Raw genomic sequence first — 25,960 nt, forward strand, 5'->3', positions numbered from 1 at the left:
CATTAATTTGCCAAAAATTTGGGAGACGGTTATCCTAAGAAAAACTCCTGGATAACTGCTGTTTTTTTTCTCCCCTAATTAGAGGGCACCAAAAAATAGGACTTTAGATCTTTTGTCTTTTGCGATTATATTGTTTCACTCACTCACTGTCGCGTTTACAAGTGTGTTGTGCTCTGATGATGCTGAGTTGAAAATCAGCGAAATAAGCGTTAATAAAACATCTCTGTTGATAAAAGTGTTTGTGGTGTTGTTAATACCGTGAAAAATAAGTCATGAATAACCATCAACACCTAAGCTTATCTGTTAGAATAATATGGTCAGGGCATGGTACTTCATGCTTGGTGCCCTGACCATATTACTTAGCTTACAACAGGAGTTGGCTTCCTTCTTAACAAAAGAGCTAGAGAGAGAGAGAGAGGCAATGCTAGGCTACAAACCAGTCAATGAATGAATCATAGTAGCAAGATTTCAAGAAAAACCATTTAACATATCGATAGTCCAGATAGTCCATCTGAGCAGCTCTCAGATGTGAACTGTAGACTAAAATACACAAAGATAATTGAAGAAAAAATGAAAGAGTTTGAGAACAGGAATCAAACCTTGGAGATTCAGTGGCAAGTCTTGAAGAAAACCCTGATTGATTCAGCCAGAGAGGCGTGTGGTGAGGTTGTCTGCAAGGATAGAAAAATCAGAACTCCATGGTGGACACAGGAAGTCAAAGAGGCAGTGAAGGAAAAGAAGAAAGCATATCAAAAGTTCCTGGCAAATAAGTCAGCTTGTGCTCTTAGAGAATACAGAAACAAATGTAAGAAAGCTAAACACTGTGTAAAACTAGCTAAACAAAAGTCATGAGAGGAATTTGGCAAGAACATAGAAAATAAATATCAAGAAGGTGGCAAAATATTCTGGAGGTTGTTAAAGAAGCTTAGAAATGGAGGAAAGATGTAAAAGGACTTAGAGATGATAAAGGTGACATGAAAATGGGACAAAAAGATATCCTTGAAGTATGGAATAATTACTTCAAAAAATTGATAAATGAAACAAGCAGTGATAGCACAGTGGTAATAAACACTCAACAGGCATACAGTCAGGAATACATATCCATACTTGAAGTAGAAAAAGCCATCAAAGGATTGAAATGTGGAAAGGCAGCTGGAGTAGATGATATTCGACCAGCATTGCTGATGAATGGAGGTATAAAAGTCTTACAGTGGCTGCACTGTATAGTTCAGAAGTCCTGGACAGAGAGACGAATTCCCGAAGATTTGATTAGAGCTCTCATAGTACCCATATATAAAAAGGGAAATAAAACTGAATGTGAGAATTACAGAGGTATTTCCCTACTGAGTGTGCCTGATAAGATTTATGCAAGAATACTTGAGAAACGGTTGAGAAGAATTGTGGAAGAAAAGCTTGGTGAAGAACAAGTTGGATTCAGGCCAAATAGAGGCTGTCAGGATCAGATCCTCACTTTACGACAAATAGCTGAAAAATCATGGGAATATAACAAAGATTTGTATTTAAGTTTTGTTGATCTAGAAAAGGCATATGACAAGGTGCCAAGGGAGAAGCTATTCAATACGCTACAGTTAAATGGTGTCAATGGAGCATTATATCCAGCAATACTTAGTCTTTATTTGAGTTGTAAGTCAGCAGTTAGAATTGAAGGAAGTACAGAAAGATGATTAAATGTTAAATCTGGTGTGAGACAAGGATGTACATTATCCCCTCTGTTATTCATTATCTATATGGATCACATTATGAAGGATAGTGGTATTAAACCTGATATCAAAATTGGAGATTTTAATGTCTGCTCTTTGCTTTATGCAGATGATGTTATACTTCTAAATAAATCTGCTACAAGTCTGCAAGATTCCTTGACTAAATTGAATAACTGTTGTAATAGATATGGTATGAAGGTCAGCAATAAAAAGACAAAGACAATGAAAATCGGCAGAATCAATGAAAATGTCAACTGTGTTGTCAATGGAGAACCTATAGAACAAGTAAAACATTTCAGCTACTTAGGCACGAGTTTTAGTGAAGATGGTAAATTAAATAGGGAAATAGACAACAGAATCAACAAAGCTGGTATGGTAGGAAGTCAATTGAATAAATTCATATGGAATTAGAGAGAAATTAGTCAGAACACTAAATTAGCTGTATACAAGACAGTGTTCAAACCAGTTTTAATTTATGGATCTGAGAGCTGGGTCAGAAGTAAAACACCTGACCAAAGACTAGAGACCGCAGATATGAGAGTCCTGAGAAAGATTATAGGCATGAACAGATGGCATCAATGGCAATATCATATTAAAAATGAGGAGATTAAGAAAGAACTTGACATTGTCAGCATCCAGGAATGCATTAGCAGAGCTAATCTGAGGTGGTATGGTCACTTAAACAAAATGGGAGGAAAGATTAGCAAAACAAGTGTTCTCTGCCAGGTTGGCAGGAAAATGACCCAGAGGAAGACCAAGATATAGGTGTATTAATACAGTAAAAAGTGCCTTAGACGATAGAAATATAAGATCTGATAATGTTGGAATCTTGACAAGTAATAGACTGATTTGGAGGAAAATTGTAGATAGGAAGTTAGTAATGATGTTAATTTTTCATGTAGTACTATCATTCTGTACACCCACTTGAGGGTACATGGCAGGAATTTGATGATGATGATGACAGTCCAGACATATGCACCCACATCTGACAGCACAGATAAGGATATTCATTTATTTTACAAAGATCTGACAGAGACAATAGAAACAATACCAAAGCAAGATGTACCAATTATTGAAGGAGATTGGAATGCCGAAGTCGGAATAGATAATGATGGTTGGGAAAGAGTCATGGGAAAATATGGTTTCGGAGAAAGAAATGAACAAGGTGAAAAAATGTTAGAGTTTGCTGTGGATTATGAGATTTATTTATTTATATGGAGTTTCCTCCCTTTTCTCCCCCGTCCCTATTGGGGCAAATTGAGCACCCCCCCCCCCCTCATGGGGGGTGAAGTCTTTATGGCTGTAGATCCATGTGTTCACAATTCCAGTTTGCCTGCTTGTGGGATGAAAAACCCCAGATAAACTTGTGGAAAAAACCCTGCTGTCCATGCCCAAGACTGGCTATCTTGGCTATGGCTGAAGAAGATCCTTAAGCTCCTCACGTCGGCGACGGGAATCGAACCCAGGACAATCCTTCCCCAGGCATATGGTTGCGAAGCACATAGCATGGTGACTGCAAGATGATGATCTGTAACACAATTTCAGCAAAAGATGGGAAAAACCAAGAACATGATGGATGTGATTACGATTAAAAGAAGATGGATAACATCAATGTTATTAAAAGAAGATGGATAACACCACTATGGAGGATAGAGTTAAGATATTTAGCAAACAATCCAAAGTATTTCATCTCTGTATATGTGACACCATATGGAGCTTGAGTGCAAAGAGAAGGGAAGAGGAGGAAATGATGGTAAGCAAGCAGGATACATACAAGATAATAAGTAAAAAAGATGTTAATGATGTTTATGTTTGTAATAATGTATGTGAGAGGTGAGGTGTTATTCACTGTACAGGGTCATTTTCATTCCAAGGGTTTCTAATTACTCTAATTGTCGCTGAATGTAATACATACAGAGTAATTGCCCATTGACTGTTATTTAGTTATAAAAAAAAAACTTTGTTTTGCTTGCATTGCTGCAGTATGGTGTCTATGTGGAAGGGAATGTTTTTCACTATACAATCTCCAAAAAAACAGATATAGTGAGTAAAAATCCTTTTATTCCTAAGAAAAAAATCTTGTATCCACTAAATTAATATAATTTTGCATCGCCGAAGTGAAGCCTTTTGGCTCTTTATTTCAGTAATTCTTGGTACCTTTGAAGATGTGATGCCTTTTGGCAACTAGTATGGGAAAGTATGAGTTCTGCATCACTTCAACCTGGGTATTTTATTTTACATCTGGGTATAACTATAAAAAATCCGATTGGCTCCTGCTGACGAGACCTCAACAAAGGTCGAAACCGATCCGGGTAGTGACCCCTTCCCATAATGCATACCATTATACATGTCTGCAAGGAGATGTGCTTTGCATTATGGAGAATACTAAGGAAAGTGATCAGAACTTAAGTCCACCTTTACCACGAGTTGCCCCTGTCCTGAAAGGTTGCTTATGCTTGGATCCACTGAAACTTTTATAGTTTCTATATTCACAGCAAGAAACTCTTGTAGTTTCTATATATTTGGCTTTGAAATAATGTTGAATTTAATATCCACTAAATTTCTATAAAAAATCCATGTTTTACAAGAAAAGAACTGCAACTGGTGATCTCCAACAAAATAGAATATGTATCTGAGATTTATTACTATATAAAAAAGGTGTATGCTGATCATATCAATAATTACTGAATGAAAGAAAACTTTTCTTAGAAAACATAAAAGCAAAATAAATACACATCACTAGCACGCAACAAATTGCACAGGATGACTTACTTGCTTATACAGGTAATTCATATCACCTAGATGAATCACCTGATTAACATTATTATTTTGATGGATATGTCCCATCCCATAGTCATATGTTAAGCTACCAATGTATATAGATGCTGTTTATTATCGGTCAATTATTTATATTTCACAAACAAATTTCTTTCTCACTCCTCATGACTTTTTTTTGTTGTTGTTAATATATATATATTTTTAAATTATGTCCATCAGAAATGCAAACATGCATGTCTAAAGATTACCAAAGAAAAACATGCATGTCTAAAGATTACCACAACTGCAAATTACTAGTAATTCATTTGCTTTTAAATGAAAATATTTTACCTCTACTTAATCTCGCATATCTGTTTCATGTGTCCTCCGTAGCACAATTGGAAGAAAGATGGTATGTTGTGCTTTTTGATTGGAAAAGGAATGAGTTCAATTCACAATGAGAGGAATCTTTATATGGTTTTTTTCAATTGAAAGCAAGCTAGCTGATCTCATATGGAAGCAGCAGGGTTTTTTCCTCCGGGGGGGGGGGAACCCTGCTACCTCCATATGAGATTCTCTGGTTTTTCATCCTGCATATGGACAAACTAGCCTTGAGAACACATGTAATTCACAGATAAAAAAACATATTAGTGCTAGTGGGAAGTAGATAGTGTTAATTGGTGGAGATGAAGAGTTGTAGAGCGGGTGCCCTCCCTCGATGAGTCTTTGGACTCCTTTGAGGTGTCATGTGATAATAACAGTAATAATGTGTCATTAATATCAGTTCACATATTTACACCTTTTAGCGATTTGAATTACCAACCAGATATTGGATTTCCTTTAATTATTGGTTTCTAATAATCTTGAAACAACACATTTTTTCACCCTAACACAGTTTTGGTTTCATCCTGGGCAGGAACAAATTGTCTCGCATTATACTTGACTTTGGAACAGAACATAAGAATTTTTCTCGTACTTTCTCTCAATTGAAGCATGCACTGCATTTAGCATTGCATGCCCATCTGATATGAAAATAGGAAGTATGAGAAATTCTTGTGTTCTGTCTCAAAGTCAAGTACAGCACAAGATGATTTGTTCCTTCCCAGCACGATTGTCTTAAGGTAATATAGTATATACGGGGAAAAATGCAGGGTTATAAAGAAGAATGGTGACTTAGAATACCAAGTAGCAACATGTTGATGAGAGCTGACTGGACTGATTAATCATTGCTATTAATCATGGGGAAGCTCAAAGTAATAGTTTTGCTGCATCATTATTAGTTTTTATTTTGAAAACTTAAGAATAAGAAAAAGTCACAGGAATTAATAAAATTAATTGTATGTTATTTTTGTAATATAAACTATTGCTTATTTTAGATTGGTTTAAAAATCTAGATTTTATCCAAAATTTAATTTAACATTAGCATATGTAAAACTATAATACCTCTGATAGGTGTAGAAGGTTCACTCACGCATGATGCCTCTTCCACAGTATCAGTTAAAGGTGCAGTGAGAAGATGGTATTCCATTAAATGATCCCACAGTGAATGACAGACAGCATTTTTCAATTTGTTTGTTAGTTGTTCCATATCTATTTTCCCAACACACCATATCTGAAATTGCACTAAAGCAATGGGACCTATAAAAATCAAAAATAATAAATAAAATGAATTGCTATTATAAATATTATTTATGGAAAATTTTCCACGCTACTCCTCTAAATTATTATTATTAATTTTTATGGCTATTTTGCCTATTTTTCTTTAGGATACCTACCCCTTGTATAATATCATTGGCTTTTTACTCAATTTTTAAGGCATTATTGATATTTTAGAGACAGAGATAAACAAAAAAATATATGGAATTTATGTCCAAAATTATTCCTTCCATATATTTTTCGTTTATCTATGTCTCTAAAATATCAATAATGCCTTAAAAATGAGTAAAAAGCCAATGACATTTTACAAGGGATACTCCTAAAGAAAAATAGGCAAAATAATCATAAAAATTAATAATCAGTTGCTATTGTTATATGAAATATATGAAAAAGCAAAAATTATTACAACAGATTCAATCACTATAGCAAATTATCAAAAAGTTCCAACCAAAGTGACAACAAGCAGAATGCTATTCAGAAGGAACTTCACCATAGTAGACCATCCACTATAACACCTGTCATTGTTACAAGTTTCTATAGTGAGAGAAGGCTGCAATAACCAGCTGAAATCCTACCGACCCCATGTGGCTTAGTTTTATAGTATGAGTCAACATCTAAACTTAACATTTCTCATACCATGCTTTTAGAGTGCTACCATACTTTTAACTATAAAAAAACTCCTAGGACCACAAGAATTGTTTATTATAGTGGATAGTTTGCTACAGTAAATTTCCTATAGAACAGCATTGTGCCTATGATACCTCAGTCAGGATTTTTCAGTAGTTTGTTATAATGAACAGTCTGTTTTAATGGTGTTTGTATAGTGAAAATTGATTGTAATTAATTTATTTTAGTGCACTTTCCATAATAATTTATTTCCAGTGCATCCACTGTATCCTTGATGCCAAAAAAAAAAAATCTCTACCAGAGTTCACTTGCTCTTCATACCCATATACAACTTTCAGGGACTTTTTTTCCCTTGTTCACTCTTCTTTGATTGGAAGATTCATCTAATATCATCTTTTCAAAATTTATGTTTCAGTCATATCCATTTTCCTCTTATTTGTCAAGTTCTGCAAGATTATATTCTCTCAACCTGTTCTCATAGCATACAATTCACAACCCAGATATTACACCTTTGTTACGTATCTTTCAATCCTCTTTCAAAGATTTCCTAATCTCCTTCAGAAACTCAGGCAACCAAATTTGAATGCAGTAGTAGTATGCATGTAATCTAATTAAGGTCATTATAGGATTATCATTTCCCTCTCTTGGAAGGATATACCAAATGCTGTGCATCCTTCCAAGAGAGGGAAATGTTCGGCATACCACTCCTCAAGACATAATTCTTTGGTCATCATCCTTCCAGAAACTAAATGATTAAACAAACTTATAAGCATATTTTGAAATTTGAAAACATATTTTGTAAATCACATACCACTATACTTATCACTGAACTGATGGCTATTATCATTTGCCCACACTTACAAAATGATTTGAATAAGCTGTAAGAGTTATATATCAGTACCATCCCTAATTGCTCTGCATATCTTTACCAGCAAACAAATGAACATCTACTGTCAGGTTCTTCCCAATATCATTAATATATAGACTGAACAACAATGGCTCATGGATACTTGTTTGGGAACATCATTGGTCACTTCAAATCTGGCAGTTTACCCCCCCCCCCCACATACCATATTCTCATAACTATCTATCAGCCACCTGCTTATTAAAGCCAAGAGTCTATATTCCAATTTATGTAACAGATTTCATGTGGTATCCTGTCACATGCCTTAACAAAGTCCAACATATCACAGTGTATCCATTCTCTTTATCCAACTCAGCTGTAACATTATAATAAAATATGAGAAAGCTTCTCAAACATGACCTCTCTTTAGTAAACCCATGCTGTTCCTTGCAAAGTATAGGCTGTCTGTCAACTCACTTCTGTATGCAAAGTTCTTACCAACTTCTATAAAATTATCACAACCACTCCAGAAATAATATGTTGATAGTTGGAAACATCAGTCTTTACATCACCTTATCATACATTTTTTTCTATTCTTGTGGGATCTTTCCTGAGCTGGGACTCCAAATTACACAGTCAAGGGATTAGCCAGTTAGGTTGAAACATTCCTTTAGCATACATGCTGATATCCCATTTGTCCCTATTGCTGAATTCTTATCTATGTTATGCAATAGCACTACAACCGCCTTCTCACTCACCTCTCATTTCTTCATCCAATGTAATAGTAGTACTGTGTACTATATTAAATACACTAAGATGATAGATCTTAGAAGTGACCACACATTATTTCAACAATTGCATCTGTTTTTGACATAAGAGTACTATCAGTATTCAGCAAAGTTATTCTTCCACATTTATTCTTTCTTTCTTTTACTTGCAGGATAATGATAAAATTCTTTTTTTGGGTTGCCTTTAGCCCAGCCAATTTCTTTTCATATTCTAATTTGGCTTTCCATATGATAACTTTTCTGAGCTGTCTTTATATATTTCATAACTTCTCTTACTGTAATTCTCACTATAATCCTTCCATACCATCCTCTTCTTATGGATATCTCTTGCTTAATAAGAATGCATAATCCATTTCACTCCCACTCTATTTGTTTAAAGAACAAATAGAGTGGGAGTGAAATGGATGTGCAACCTCATTCAGATACTGAATCATATAAGCATCTTTTTCATAGCTTCTCATGCACTGCTGATATACTTCCAATCAATAACTGATATCATGGGACTGAACATAGTATTCTCCAGATTTTGTCATCTTTCCAGCTTTATAGTTCAGCATGTAACAACCATATACTTAGCTACTTCCCAGGTCAGCACAGGATGATCAATATTACCAACTAGTGGCAAAAAAAAAAAAAAAAAAAAAAAAGACACATCTGAGACTCCTTTCTGAAGCCATGATCAAAGCTAATACTCTTCGGCTTCAAGATGTTCTCCCACATACTGCTTGAGAAAGTTGTCTTGTAAAAGCTCAAATAAATTCTACTTCATTCTTATTATGAGTTTTCTTTGCTACCCAATCAATGTTCAGATAATGTTTCAAAAAGAATGACCCGATTTCAAATAATTATATTTAATAATGAAAATGTGGTACAGTTACAAAATAAATTACCAAGTATGAAGTAAGGTCTAAAGTTTCACTCACCACAATTACAAATGCTCAATGTGCCCTCCACCTGCGGTCGTCATATCAAACTCTGGGCCAAGCCCGTTCACATGGTACAAGTCGCATTCATTTGTGGTTCGTGGTTGCAGAGATATACAATTTTCAAATCAGGACATTGTTTTTGAAACACCCTGTATTTCACTCATGATGATTACTCAAATATTTAGTATCCATGAGGATAACTTGGCGATGCATTTCTTAGTCACCAGCAACTAAACTGTCAGGTCTGTAGCAACATCCACCATATATTTCATCCTGTTAGCCTCCGCTTCACCAGACAGTTTCAAACTCACTGCGACATGAAATATTTTTATTGTCTTCATGAGTTTCTACCCTAACATGTCTCAGATCATCTGATATCATTAGTAGTCTCCACCCTCCAATCCTTCCTAAAATACTGTACACTAGACACTCGGCTCAGGTTACTTTGAAATGATTCCAGTTACTACATCTGATGTTGAGAGCCTGGTTTTGCTAATACCAACAATCTCAGGCCACAACATATCCACCATAGCAACAAACCTAGTCCCTTAGTTCCTGATTCTCCTTGCATTTGTGTATACTCCTTGCATTTGTGTATAGACATAATAAGTTGCCTTCTGGCTTTTTCATATACTTATATCTGTGGTTTGATTGGTCCATTTGGGCAACTGTTTCTTTTACATCCATAGGCAACCAAAAAAGCCTGAACCCATTGCATACAGATTCCTCACAAGATTCGTAACTACGCTCATTAATTTGTATCATCATTTCATTTGCATACCTTACACACAAATTCTCAGCATTCTTCATAAGATGATTTAGTTTCCTTGACTTTCTGCATTAGGTCTCACCATAATAAATAATTTCTTAAGACTCCTGATGCTAAATCCATTCAAGTGCAAGCCTTAGTTTGCACTTGAATGGATTTAGAAGTCTCTGGGTTTTAACTTGTATACTTTTTTTTTTTAAACATATACAAGTATTCCTTCTACGTGCTTTGCTGTCTATATGGCCAATGGCATCATCGGGAGGTTAATTAACATAAGTAAAACCTGACAAAAAAATTAAACCTTTTCCAACAGCACTTAATATCTATAAGTTGACAAGATTAAAATGAGAGTTTAATCACAAGTATCATTAGATATGCTACTTGCAGTCTCTACATTGTTTTGTAAACGCTGTATGTAACAGATGGAATAGAAGAGGTCTTTAGTGTTACACATATATTAATTAATGGCTTTCAGATGTCATGAAGGATCATTCCTTGATTTCTATGTAGTCTGCCTTTTGAGTGATCTCCCTTAAACAACCTGTTGAAGTAATTCTCTTCTAAGCAGGGCACGGAGATTGCTTGTCAATTTACCATGTGATGCTCTTTGAGGATGTGCATAATGAGTCTGCTTTTTTATTTTCTTTTTGTTTTCAATGTCACCTATATGTTCTTTGTTGTGGATTTCAAAACTTCTCCCAGTCTGACCAGCCTATATCCTTCCACAGGAATATGGAATCTTCTAACCCAGAAAATTTATTTCTGGGTTATTCATGATAACCCAGAAATAAACTGCCTTTGCAATTAATTTCTCTGTTATCATGAATGGTTTGTCAGAAATAAAAGTTTCTTTAGTACCTTTTTTGAGTACTCATTTTGGAGGAACTGATTAAACAGACAACCGTTTAATCAGTTCTTGTTTTCTTTTGATTTCATCAATTTTTAGCATGTTTAAAGCTCTATTTTTCAAGAATTTGATTATACCTAATTTTTGTTGAGGGTGATTGAATGAGCTTGATTTTAGGTACCTACCTGCCTGTGTGTGTTTCTTTCCTATATACTTCTAATGATAATCCGCCTGTGATGTTTTTGCTAACAAGGATGTCTAGGAGTGGTAATTTTCCATTTTTTGCTATTTATAATCTGAATTTTATTTTTGGATGTTAATTATTCAAAAAACATACAAAATTTTCCAGGTCTTGATGGATGTGTTTCAGATGATAAAGATATCATCCACATATCTTCATTATTTTTGTTGTTTTATACTTATGTTAAGCAATCTTCCGATGATGCTCTTAGCCACACAGACAACAAAACATGCAGAGGAAATACATCTAGTATAAATAAAAAAAAAAAAGTATATGGGTTAAAACCTGGTATTTATCATTCAAGCAAAATCTACTCATAGTGAACAGCATAAAGAAGTCTTTTATAGCATCAAACTGACTCCACACATCCAGCATCCATTTCTTCTACAGAGGATGTGCATTTAATTATTTGCAATCACAACCTTCCTTTTTAATTCAGTAATATCATATCTCAGTAAAAAAAAAAAACTAACAATTTTCACTCCCTGCTATTTCTTTTCACTTTTTCCAGTAATCTTTTCACATTATTATTGTTATCACATCTTCCATGAAATCAGCAGACTCATTGCGAGAGGCTCATTCAACTGACAACATATTTATCATAGTGAATCTTAAAATCCTTAACACTCACTGCATTAACAACATATTCCAGTAATGCATTCCATTCACTCACAATTCTCCAGGTAAAAAAATCCATTCTGTACATCCCTCTTCAGCAAACTTTTATATAACTTCCAGGGATGGCCTCAGGTTCTTCTCCTCTTGCCTTCTATTCTTTTTATAAAGGTGATTATGGAAGACAGAGAGAGAGAGAGAGAGAAGTGGAGAACAGTTGCATGAGGAATATAAGAAGAGAAAAATTAGAATATAAGAAGAGACTAGGAGAATCCCAAGGAGTTCTTTGCTACATGGAAAGTAGAAGGAAAAACGATTGCTGACAGATTACCTTGCTGGATGATGGTATTCAGGTGACCAATGCAGATGACATAGTTGAGCTATTTAATAATCACTTTATTACAATATTCCAGCCTAGTTGAACAGGCTTTATTTCTAGAAGGATATGGTGAAATGTTAGAAGTGAATGAAGAGGATCAATTCTGAATACTGAGTGAGCTAAATGTCAGTAAGGCAGGGGGACTAGATGAAATTTCACCATGTGTTTTAAGGAAATGTGCTCTGGAACTAACTTTGCCATTAACTTGGCTATTTAATGAGTCCTGCAACAGGAAAGGTTACTGGAGAGTGGAAGGAGGATAAAACAGTACCACATCATAAAGGTGGTGATAGAAAGGAGGTATCGAACTATAGGCCTGTTTGTATTTCTTCTCTAGCTGCTAAGATTCTGGAGAAATTAGTAAGACCTTATATATACAATTAGGCAGATGAATATCATTCATGCAGGCCAGCATGGATTTGTAAAAGATGCACTTAGTTTAGTAATCTACACAATAGAGCAACAAGAGCAGTGGACGAGGATAAGACATACACTGTAATTTTTTTGGATTTTCAAAGGCATTTGACAGGATGTCACATGGCAAGTTGTTTTTAAGTTGCAGCACATGGGTTTGGATATCAGGCTAGTGGATTGGTAACTAGCTTTCTGGTAAATATCAAAGGGTAGTACATGCGGGGGGGGGGGGGGGGATGCCAGGGAGTAGGAAGGCTACAAGTGGAGTTCCACAGTTTTCCTGAGACCATTACTGCTCCACGTTTATGTCAATGATATTGTCGTGGGACTATAGACAGATTTTCAGTTGTTTGCAGATGATGTGAAGCTTGGGAATGTTATCAGTAATAGTGTTGAGGTTCTGGCTCTTCAAGAGGATTTGTACGAGGGTAGTCTGAAGAGTTCTCGGCTTCGACCATAGATGGCAACACTATTGGCAAGATTTTTTTTCCAAGTTGGTACATCTGTCATAAGCATCCATGTGAAATTGCAAGTCATTCTATCAAGTAGTTTGCTTTATACAGCTGTCTGAAGCAAAAGTGTTGTCTGTATCCCTTGAAATGGATAAAATTGAGTATTGTGCGGTTATAAAAATTCTTTTTAAAAGAAGGTTTAATGCCAAAAGAAATTCATAAAAGTTTATGGGCATCTGCTCCTTCGTTTTTGACAATTAAGAAATGAGCTGCAGAGTTTAAACATGGCCGTGCCAACCTTGAAGATGATCCACGTGAAGGAAGTCCAAAAAGTGTAACACCACCAGAAATCATTGATCAAGTGTATGATATGGTATCGGATGACAGGCGAGTCAAAGTGCGTAAAATTGCTGAGACTATAGGCATTTCAAAAGAACGTGTAGGATATATTTTGTACGAAGAATTGCAAATGAAAAAGCTTTGCACGAGATGGGTACCGCAATTGCTCACAGCAGATAAAAAACGCACTCTCATGAAAATCTCTGAACAGTGTTTGGAGCATTTTAACAGGAATAAAATTGATTTTATTCACACCGTTACACACCAGAATCCAAACAGCAGTCAAAACAGTGGACAAAAGCTGGTTGTTCAGCTCCAAAGACGACAAAGTTGGTTCCATCAGAAGGAAAGGTCATGGCATCAGTGTTTTGGGATGCTAAAGACATTTTATTTATTAATTATCTTGAAAAGGGTAAAACAATAACCAGGAAATATTATTCCGATCTTTTAACCTGACTAGACGAAAAAATTTGTGAGAAAAGAACTGGTTTGCAGAAGAAAAAAATCATCTTTCATCAGGACAATGCACACCTGCCCACGTGTGTTGTTTTGGCAATGAGAAAATTAAGGGATCTGCACTATGAATTGTTGGAACATCCACCCTATTCCCCAGATTTGGCTCCCTCTGACTTCTTTCTCTTCCTTGCTGGTCAACATTTTTCTTCAAATCAAGAGGTAATAATTGCAACTCTAGAGGGGTATTTTGCAGATCTTACTGAGAACTACTACAGGGATGGGATAATGATGATAATGATACATGAGTATCGATGGGAAAAATGTATTAGTCTTAAGGGAGATTATGTTGAAAAATAAAAAATAATAATAATAAAAAAAAAAACAATCACCCCCAAGATCTCTTGGGGGTGATTGTTGATAGAAATTTGAAGTTCAGGGACATTAACTATGAGAGATAAAAGGGTGGTGGTCCTATTGTATAGAGTTTTGATCAGACCACATCTGGATTTCTATGCTCAGATCTGGTCACTGGGATTTGAAGGGGATGAAGTAACCTTGGGGAGAATGCAGAGATGGATAACAAAACTGAGATTATGAGGATAGACTGAGGGCATGTAAACTACAGAGTTTGGTGGATAGATGATAAAGGGAGGATATGATTGAGACATTTAAACTGCTGAAGGATTATTATCGGATTAACACTGAGAAGATTTTTTCATATGATAGAATAAGAGGAAGGAGCAAGGACAAAGGGCCATCTCTGAAAGTTGCAAAAGGGAGTGGTGAGTAAAATGGTTAGAAGTACGTTTCTTTGCAAAGAGAGTTAAAATAGTATGAAATGCATTGCCTGAGATGGTTGTGAAAGTAAATAGTGAATGAGTGTAAGAAGAGTAGTATGCTATACTTTGTACTGACTAGTGTTGAACTCCCATGATGAGTCTTGTGACTCCATGGAGGACAAGAAAATAATAAGCAAAACTGTAGCAATAGTTAATGAATGGTGTTTAATTCTCTAGAGTCCTGTTATTTTTGAGTCCCATTATCTTGCTTGAGGAACAATGGTGAAGAGTTTAGGTATAGTTCTATTTTTGCTGGTTCCTGCATCCAATATATGGGATGGGGTTATAATGCTTTGTGCTTCTGGCAGTGGAGGTTTTGGTGGCCTACATTCCTAGTGTTTTACTTGCAACTTGGTTGACTTACATTAGCTAATCATTAACCAAAACAAACACCTACATATACAACTGTAATGCTACATTTAAACTACACAAAATTAAACATCTTAAGCTCCTTCAGGTATCCCTCCCCTACAGCCTCTCCATGTGAAACAGAATACACAACTCTTATAAGAAAATAATACAAATGACTTCAAATTTAATAACTGAACTCAAAAGCATGAAATCCTTACATCATAACAAAATCTAAAATCTGATATGAACATAAATTCAAACAATGGTGGGAAGATAATCAAATCTCTAGGATATGAATAGAATATATGCAACCAACATTTGTTTCAAAGCAAAAAAGATAACAAGACTAAGTCAATCAAGAGTAATAAAAGGATTGGTTTAGAACTATTAACTTGTCTAGAATTAGAACAATAAAAAATATTTTATTGTATTTTAAGTTTATTTTATTTTTTTATTCTTTTTGTAATTTTTGCTTGTGTGTTTAGTTTTTAATTTTATCCCACCCCATCAGAGGTCAGAGTTGGATCACTGGCTCTTGAAAGCAGTAAAGTTGTAGCAAACTACATCACATTTTATAGTAAAATGTGTCACTAGTGGTGCACTGTAGGAGTTAGTTTTGGGACCACTGTTATTTAACTTGTATATTAATAATATTGGAATAGGTTTAACTAGTAATATTCAACTATTTGCAGATGAAAAATTGGGGAGAGCAATGAGGAATCAAGCAGATGCCGTAGCCTTACAGGAAGACTTGAAGAGATGGTATGGAGTTGGCTACAGTATGGAACTATCAATTCAATGTTACAAAGTATAAGGCTCTGAAATTTGGTAGGCAACAATGGGATGCAAAGAATACAGTTGGCAGGGAAGTTGAGGAGATAAGAGATCTTGGAGTTGTGGTGGACAAGAATCTAATGTTTAGATCTGGGTCACATTGCACAAGTTTTGAGGACATCACATCAGATTATGGCAATGATGCAGAGGACCTGAACTTGCAGAAATATAGAGGTTCTGTTTTCATTGTATAAGGCCTTGATCAGGTCTCGTATGGATTATTGTGCAGATTTAGTCCCCTGGTTTTCATGGTGATGAGGATATATTGAAAAGGATCCAGAGAACACTGAATAAGATCATAACTAGTCTTTGGGATGTGGTTTATGGATAGATTGAGGGAATACAGTTTGCAAAGTCTTGTAAATAAGAGGAAGACAGGGGATATGATTGAGACATTTAAGTTGATAAAGGGTTGTTATCAGGTTAATGTGGAAGAAAATTTTTTTTTTTTGTAGAATGGAAGCAGTAGAAAGACCAAGAGGACAAACCTGGAAGCTCTGTAAGGAGGGTGTGAGCAGGTTCTTTGCATGGAAAGTGGTTGTTGAGATACACTGAATGAGTTTAAAGCATGGTTTGATGGGCTTTATCTGTCACAGTGTTTGTCTCCTCTGAGTCTTTTGACTCCATGGAGATCCAGTGTTAATAATAATAATAATCAAACAAACAAAAAGTATGCACTGTTCCTACCATAATTCCCCAAGATCCATGTCTTTGGACAAGATAGCGAGTCCCTCACATCCATCATTCTGTAACAACTCTTCAGAATATGCAACTGCTTGGGTAATGGATTGGCCAACTGCTGCAGGCCCTGACAAATGGGACCTACATCAATGGACTGAAAAGTTATAGGATCTAACTCCCCCCCCCCCCCACACACACAGTTATGTAAAGGACACTGTATATATTGCCACTGCCACAAAATGTGATAATCTGAAGAATAACACGGGGATAATCTGAAAAACTATTGCAACATTGAGAATAAGAATCAATTTTATCTATTTGGCAGGAAATTCAGTATCATTTCAATATGTGTAGGGTGACACATGGTGTAAGTGTGGAATAAAAAAACTGAGTTGTTCTAAATAGTGGAAAATTTATACTTTTGTACTTAAGACTTTTTTCCCTTCAATGTTTCCAATAGATTACATTATCTTGGCTCATTCCATACATGTTTGTACTCCTGATGATGACCTTAATATGAATGTTGAAACACTGTGAAATTAAATTTAATCTTACCTTACAATTATAATACCAACACAATAATTATATTCATATTTTTGCATTAACAGAATTAATGATTTCAGTTATTTTGACTTTGGATATCAATGTCTTGGCATACTCTAGCAGGAAACAGCTTAAATATGATACATTGCTCCTTGATTTGTAGTTGAAGAAATGCTTCTGAGAAGTGCTCATGAACAACTACAATCTCCAGCAATTCAAGAAAAATATCACTAAGTTCCCTTTTCCATAACCTCAACTAGTATACATCACTAACATGCCAAAGGCTCTGTAAGGCAGTCAGAATTGAAATGTCCTATGGTTGGAAAGATCTGGGATAGAATCCTATCTAGGATGAGAAGAAAACTTTTATAAGGATTTTCAACTGAGAATGAGTTAGTCTTAGACAGAGATGGCAGGGTTTTAACTTCAGCAAATATTTATGCCTATAAAAGAAATTTGGTATGTTCAAATTATACATATATTATCAACTTTCTTCAGTCCACTGCAGGATGAGTGATCTCGATACTTATTCCATTTTTGACCAATCTTGTGATTATCTCCACCATAAATGTCCATAACATTTCATTATTCTATCTTACTGCTGGTCCACCTCGTTTCCGATAACCAGTTCTTGGTATCCGTTCTGTTGTTCTTTTTGCATCTATTGCCAGATATTCTCATTATATGTCCTGCCCAGCACCATCCGTTGCCTTTAATCACTGATCCAATGTCTATTCTCTTTGTTTGCTATATCCAAGTATTATTCATTTTATCTAACCACAATATTCTCAAAATAGCTTTTCCCATGTTTCATTGTGTTGTTTTCAGTTTATCTAGTTGGTTTTTTTTTTTAGTCAGGCTCTAAGTTTCATTACCACACATCATTGTTATGAGTACATACTGGTTGTAGAGCTTCCTTTTTAAGCTGTTGGTAAATTGCCTTTAAATATATCCAATACAGCAAATATATTCAAAGCTAGTTATTAACCATTTTTATGCCTATAAAAGAAATTTGGTATGTTCAACTTTCTTCAGTCCACTGAAGGACAAGTGATCTCGATACTTATTCCATTTCGACCAATCCTGCGCTTATCTCCACCATAAATGTCCATAACATCTCTTTATCTCATTATTCTATCTTACGGATGGTCCACCTGGTTTTCGATAACCAGTTCTTGGTAATTGTTCTGTTATTCTTTTTGCATCTATTGTCTTATATTTTCATTATATGATGATCACCCTTCACGACAAACCGACTATCTAATCCGTGCGACACCAAGCGACTCCAATATCATGCTCAATAGACTAGTTACCTCTACTTGAATGAAGTAGAGGTAACTCTACTTGAATGAAGTAGAAGTACTTCATTCAAGTAGAGGTAACTAGTCTATTGAGCATGATATTGGAGTCGCTTGGTGTCGCACGGATTAGATAGTCGGTTTGTCGAGAGCTCCTGAAAAGATCAGTATTATTTTGTGTTAACATTAGATATTTTACTGAAATCTTAAGTAGTATTGTTTGCTTTTTGTTTCTTGGTGTGTCTGTGCAATTTTTGCGTGTTTTCTGTTATTTTAATTATTATTTTTAAGAAAAGATAGCGTACACATGGCACCGATAAAGAAAAAAATGGCGGCCAGGTCGCCATGTTTGTTTAAGAGTTTTGATGTAAACGAATTTATGCAATGTGCTGTCTGTGAGATGTATGCCTTGCGAAGAGCGGTAGGAGTCTGGTTAGAAAGTGATAGTGGAGTTAATATGTGTAGAAAGTGTAAAGAGAATAAGGACTTCAAGCGCGTTTCGTGTATCGAGACTGATATCGTTAACGGTAGTCAGAATGTAGAAAATGGCGGTGTACTCGAGAATTGCGTGGTAGTGCCAGATAGGTGTGAGAGCGTCGCTGAAAGTGTAAATGAAGGTAGAAACACAGAAAGAATGGATGATTTGATCGATAATGAAAATGGTGAGATAAATGCGAGTAGCGAAATTGCCCGTTTGAATGGCGCGATTCACAGAGCCAGAAGACAACTGGAGCGTATGGAAAAATGTGTGTTGAACGTACCGACAAATAACCGGCGGAAGTCTGTGACGGCAAATAATAGAATGTTCGTAAACGTCAATAAAATGAAGGAGCGAGTGCTGTATGGGGATTCGCTATTAAGAGGCGTAATAATTGAGAATTTAATGAAGTCGTACCAGCCGGGTGCGAACATAAAGGACGTCAGCGAATCTATTCGACTGCAAAAACAGAGGGTGAAAGAGATGATAATCGTGGCAGGAACGAATGATTTGAAAGAGGACAAAATGGAAATGATAGAGGATGTGAGGGAGTTGTTTGAGGTAGCAAAAGAGAAGAGTGAGAGAGTTAGGATGGTGAGTATCTTACCGCAGTATGACAGCGAAGTGCTTAGAAGGAGGGCCAAAATTGCCAATGACTTTATGTGTGGGTTATGCATGGAGAGTGGTGTGGAATTTGTGGATGTGTGGAATGAGTTCGATGGGCGAAAGGACTTATATAAGATGGATGGGTTACATTTGAATGGAGTTGGTGTACGGAGACTTGAAAGAGTGTTGATGAATGATGTGGAAGTGGATGTACAGACTCAGGGAAACCAGATTTATTAAGAGGGGGGGAGTAGATATGCAGACTTTAGGGGGGGGCAGTTAAGTGTATGAATGAGTATATTATGCCCGGGAGAGTACAACGGACAACAAATCAGAATGGGATAGTTAGTATAAGGCATCAAAGTAGGGATGGGACAAATGGGCTTCTGCGATTCATGTATACTAATGCCAGGAGTATTAGGAACAAGAAGGAAGAGTTTTTGGCCATGGTTGGCACTTCCAGGCCACAGGTTGTCGGTATTAGTGAAACATGGCTGACAGAAGAAGATAAAGCTAGTGGGATTGAATGCGACGGGTATAGCGTGTTCAGGAGTGACAGGGTGAATAAAAAGGGGGGAGGAGTGTTATTGATGATAGCTGATGAGCTTCAGCCAAGGAGTATAGAAGTTGAACTGCAGGATGGGGAAAAAAGCACATTTGAGGCTGTTTGGTGTGAGATAGAATCTAGCAGAACAAAATATACAATTGGGTGCTGCTATAGGCCGGGTGATGGAGTGGATGGTGGGGATAGTATGCATAAGCAAATAGAAGAAATGAGTGGAAGGAGGGTAATTATTATGGGTGATTTCAATTATGGTAACATTGACTGGAAAGAGGAGAGGGCAAATGGGAGGAAGGAATTGGATTTTATGCAGTTATTAAGGGACAACTATCTACGGCAACATGTATTAGAAAATACCAGGGGGCAGAGAGTGCTGGACCTAGTAATTGCAACTGAGAATGTAGCTGTAACGAACATGACCATGTTACCACCAATTGGTGAGAGTGACCATAAGGTCATGACTTGGGAGGTGGCTAAAGGAGTCGAATTTACAATTAAGACAGGGTACATGTGGAATTACCGGGCTGCTAAGTATGACAAGCTTAGGTGTGTGCTTGGCTCAATGCCATGGCATGTAAAACTGCAAGGGCTGGATGTTGATAGTGCATGGGAGGTGGTTAAGAACTGTTTGCAGGAGGCAATGGTTGACTGTATACCAAGAGTCCGAATAATAAATCAACTAGGGGTTAAATGGATGAATAACACTATTAAGCTTGAGCTGCAAAAAAAGAAACAATTGTGGAGGGAATTTAAGGAGAAGGGTGATCATCAGGTGTATGAACAGTATAAAGCTCAAGCCAGGATGGTAACAAGGGTGGTAAGAAAAGCAAAAGCAGATTACGAAAGGAAATTGGCCATGCAGGCTAAAGAGAATCCCAAACAGTTTTTTCAATATGTTGCAAGTAAAAGGAAAAATGCTCATGGTAGAATGATCTTAAAAAATGCTGAGGGTAGGGAGGTAACCGAATCAGTCGATGTTGTGGAATTACTGAGCGAGCACTTTGCAAGAGTATATCATCCAGGTGGTGACTTTGCGGAAATGGAAGAACCAACAGCTTATACTGGAATTGTGATGAATGAAGTAGAGGTAACTAGTCTATTACAGAACCTCAATGTCAATACATCTGTGGGATTGGATGGTATACCAGCTCGTGTCGTACGTGAAGCGGCCAAAGAATTGTCAGTGCCCTTGACCATTTTGTTTAATTTGAGCCTCAGGACTGGGTCAGTCCCGAGGGGGTGGAAAGAGGGGAAAATAGTTCCACTGCACAAAGGTGGTTCCAAGGCTGCTGTTGAAAATTACCGGCCAATCAGCATAACAGGAATCATTATCAAGGTCTTAGAGAAAATAGTCAAGAGGAAAATACAAGATTGGATAGAAGAAAATGGGATACTGTATCGGGGACAGCATGGTTTTGTGAAGGGTAGGTCATGCCTCAGTAACTTGCTCACGTATTATAACACAGTGACGGCTGAACTGGATAAGGGAAATGGGTTTACAGTGATTCTACTGGACCTTGCTAAGGCCTTTGACAGGATACCACATGGAATTCTAATCAGTAAATTGCAGCATATGGGAATGGACATAGGGTTGGTGAGATGGATAGGAGGGTGGTTGACGGAGAGATATCAGAGAGTGGTTTACTCGGGAGTAGAGTCCACAAGACGGCCTGTGACTAGTGGTGTGCCACAAGGATCTGTTCTTGGACCACTGCTGTTTAATTTGTTCATAAGTGATATAGGAAAGGATCTGAGAGGAACAGTTCAATTGTTTGCGGATGATGTGAAGTTGGGTAGGGCAATAGTGAATGCAGATGACGTCAAAATTTTGCAGGATGATTTGGATAGATTGGAGGTCTGGGCTAGGGAGAATGGATGTCAATTTAATGTGGCAAAATGTAAGGTTATGCATTTTGGTGTGAAAAGATTGGAGGCAGTTTACTGCATTGGTGGAACCCTGCTCCAGGAAATTGATGAGGCACGAGATTTAGGAGTGTTGGTGGATAAGGAATTGAAATTTAGGGGACACATTGCAAAAGTGGCCAAATCAGCTCATCAAATCACTTGGTTGCTGAAGAATACGTTGACAAGCAGAGACAAGCAGGTTATTGTTCCTCTGTATCGAGCCTTGATAAGACCTCATCTCGACTACTGTGCCCAGATTTGGTCACCTAGGTTTCTTCTTGATGGGGAGGAGGTGGAGAGGATCCAGAGGCGAGTGACCAAGATGATAGCAGGTCTGTGGAATGAACCGTATGAGAACAGGTTGAGGATTTGTGGGTTGCAAAAATTGGTTGATAGGCGGAGGAGGGGAGATATGATTGAGACATTCAAATTACTGAAGGGTTTCTATAAAATTAATTCAGAAGATATTTTTGAGAACAGGGCTGGTTGTGGGAGGACTAGGGGACATCCATGGAAACTGGGCAAAAGTGTGGTTAGTAAAGGTGTTAGAGCTGGGTTTTTTACTTTTAGAGTTGTGAATGAGTGGAATGCGCTCCCTGAGTCTGTGGTGGATGCTGTGACAGTGAATAAGTTTAAGGCGAGGTATGATAGATACTGTATGAATGTCGAATAGTTGTGATGAAAATGATTTGGGGCCTCCCTCGATGAGTCTAATGACTCCCCGGAGTTGCCCGTAATAATAATAATAATAATTATATGTCCTGCCCAGCACCATTTGTTGCCTTTAATCACTGATCCAATGTCCATTCTCTTTGTTTGCTATATCCAAGTATTATTCATTTTATCTAACCACATTATTCTCAAAATAGCTTTTCCGATGTTTCATTGTGTTGTTTTCAGTTTCTCTAGCTGTTTTTTTTAGTCAGGCTCTAAGTTTCATTACCACACACATCATTGTTATGAGTACACAGTGGTTGTAGAGCCTCCTTTTTATGCTGTTGGTAAATTGCCTTTAAATATATCCAATATAGCAAATATATTCAAAGCTAGTTATTAATCATTTTTATGCCTATAAAAGAAATTTGGTATGTTCAAATTATACATATACTATCAACTTTCTTCAGTCCACTGCAGGACAAGTGATCTCGATACTTATTCCATTTTGACCAATCCTGTGCTTATCTCCACCATAAATGTCCATAACATCTCTTTATCTCATTATTCTATCTTATGGATGGTCCAGCTGGTTTCCAAAAACTAGCTGAAAATTTCATTATTAAGTTTATGGTCATTTGTAATGATTTGTCCGGATATTTGTATAAACTAATTATTTCAATCAGTCTTCATTTATATTTGTTTTCGTTCTGGAGTAATTTTACTATACATTATTTTTGATTTGTCCATATTCATTTGCAGGTCTATCTACAAACTTATTTCATTTAATTCAATAATCTTGTATTCTAATTCTTTTGGTGATGTTGCTATTAGTACGATAGTTATCATTATAATATTAGTGAATAGTAGATTATTTAAGTATTCTTGATAAATATTCAATCCTCTTTTCTCCCAATTCAGTTTTCTCATAGCATATTCAAGAACTGATGCAAATAATTTTGGTGAGATAAAGTCTCCCTATCTAACTCTTTTTTTTTTTTATTTCAGAGATAAAGAGAAAAAAAAAAAGAATATATATATATATAAACTCTACTCTAGAAACCAACTTTTTCAAGCCATATCAGGCCTCAAATGAACAAGATCGTATTCTCACAATGAATAGTTGGGTTACAACTTATTCTTGCTTTTAGATCACCTAATGTAAGTCATATATCATTTTAATTTGTGGTGTTAATCATTTCTTGAAAATAATTGTAAAATTCTAAAATTTCAAATTCTTCTTTATTTTCTTCTAGATCTTCAACAAATGAATGCTGTCGTGTTCGTTTTTTTATTTTTTATTTTTATTTTATTTTTTTAAAATCCTTGTTTCTACCATTCTTTTGCTCCTGCATTTAAAGCCAATTATTTAGTTTCCCTAACATGAAATATTGTTAACATAACTTCTGGGTTGCCTTTTTTTTTTTTTCACCACTATATAAATTTGAATATATTCAAATCATTTGGTTTTTCTTTTATGTTATGACAGTTAATTTTTATAATAAATGGTACTGCTCTGGTATTTTCCTTAATTCTTCTGCTTTTTATGAAGTGTTCCTTAACATTCCATATGAAAAGTCTAATGTGTTGACTGCCCTTCTCAATGGTTTATTTCCCATTTGAATGGCTGCTCGGAGCAATAATAAAAAAGTAGAACACAACAGAAGAATCAGGTCTATCTACAAACTTATTTCATTTAATTCAATAATCATGTATTCTAATTCTTTTGGTGATGTTGCTATTAGTACGATAGTTATCATTATAATATTAGTGAATAGTAGATTATTTAAGTATTCTTGATAAATATTCAATCCTCTTTTCTCCCAATTCAGTTTTCTCATAGCATATTCAAGAACTGATGCAAATAATTTTGGTGAGATAAAGTCTCCCTATCTAACTCTTTTTTTTTATTTCAGAGATAAAGAGAAAAAAAAAAGAATATATATATATATAAACTCTACTCTAGAAACCAACTTTTTCAAGCCATATCAGGCCTCAAATGAACAAGATCGTATTCTCACAATGAATAGTTGGGTTACAACTTATTCTTGCTTTTAGATCACCTAATGTAAGTCATATATCATTTTAATTTGTGGTGTTAATCATTTCTTGAAAATAATTGTAAAATTCTAAAATTTCAAATTCTTCTTTATTTTCTTCTAGATCTTCAACAAATGAATGCTGTCGTGTTCGTTTTTTTATTTTTTATTTTTATTTTATTTTTTTAAAATCCTTGTTTCTACCATTCTTTTGCTCCTGCATTTAAAGCCAATTATTTAGTTTCCCTAACATGAAATATTGTTAACATAACTTCTGGGTTGCCTTTTTTTTTTTTCACTACTATATAAATTTGAATATATTCAAATCATTTGGTTTTTCTTTTATGTTATGACAGTTAATTTTTATAATAAATGGTACTGCTCTGGTATTTTCCTTAATTCTTCTGCTTTTTATGAAGTGTTCCTTAACATTCCATATGAAAAGTCTAATGTGTTGACTGCCCTTCTCAATGGTTTATTTCCCATTTGAATGGCTGCTCGGAGCAATAATAAAAAAGTAGAACACAACAGAAGAATCAGGTCTATCTACAAACTTATTTCATTTAATTCAATAATCATGTATTCTAATTCTTTTGGTGATGTTGCTATTAGTACGATAGTTATCATTATAATATTAGTGAATAGTAGATTATTTAAGTATTCTTGATAAATATTCAATCCTCTTTTCTCCCAATTCAGTTTTCTCATAGCATATTCAAGAACTGATGCAAATAATTTTGGTGAGATAAAGTCTCCCTATCTAACTCTTTTTTTTTTTATTTCAGAGATAAAGAGAAAAAAAAAAGAATATATATATATATAAACTCTACTCTAGAAACCAACTTTTTCAAGCCATATCAGGCCTCAAATGAACAAGATCGTATTCTCACAATGAATAGTTGGGTTATAACTTATTCTTGCTTTTAGATCACCTAATGTAAGTCATATATCATTTTAATTTGTGGTGTTAATCATTTCTTGAAAATAATTGTAAAATTCTAAAATTTCAAATTCTTCTTTATTTTCTTCTAGATCTTCAACAAATGAATGCTGTCGTGTTCGTTTTTTTATTTTTTATTTTTATTTTATTTTTTTAAAATCCTTGTTTCTACCATTCTTTTGCTCCTGCATTTAAAGCCAATTATTTAGTTTCCCTAACATGAAATATTGTTAACATAACTTCTGGGTTGCCTTTTTTTTTTTCACCACTATATAAATTTGAATATATTCAAATCATTTGGTTTTTCTTTTATGTTATGACAGTTAATTTTTATAATAAATGGTACTGCTCTGGTATTTTCCTTAATTCTTCTGCTTTTTATGAAGTGTTCCTTAACAT

At 35.5% G+C, this 25,960-nt stretch overlaps 1 protein-coding gene across 1 annotated transcript in view; it reads right to left on the minus strand.

The window, feature by feature from the left end:
• Positions 1–25,960, minus strand: part of LOC150108543 (KICSTOR complex protein SZT2-like) — a 1,022,772-nt gene that overhangs the window by 231,520 nt on the left and 765,292 nt on the right. Inside the window, exon 45 of the mRNA XM_090390485.1 lies at positions 5,922–6,116. Coding sequence (XP_090246611.1) covers positions 5,922–6,116 — 195 coding nt within the window. The remainder of the gene's footprint in view (positions 1–5,921; positions 6,117–25,960) is intronic.

The sequence above is a fragment of the Typopeltis vanoorti genome, chromosome 3, assembly GCF_054136105.1.
Source record: "Typopeltis vanoorti isolate ZY-2024b chromosome 3, IOZ_Tvanoo_1.0, whole genome shotgun sequence".
In the NCBI taxonomy this organism is placed as follows: Eukaryota; Metazoa; Arthropoda; class Arachnida; order Uropygi; family Thelyphonidae; genus Typopeltis; species Typopeltis vanoorti.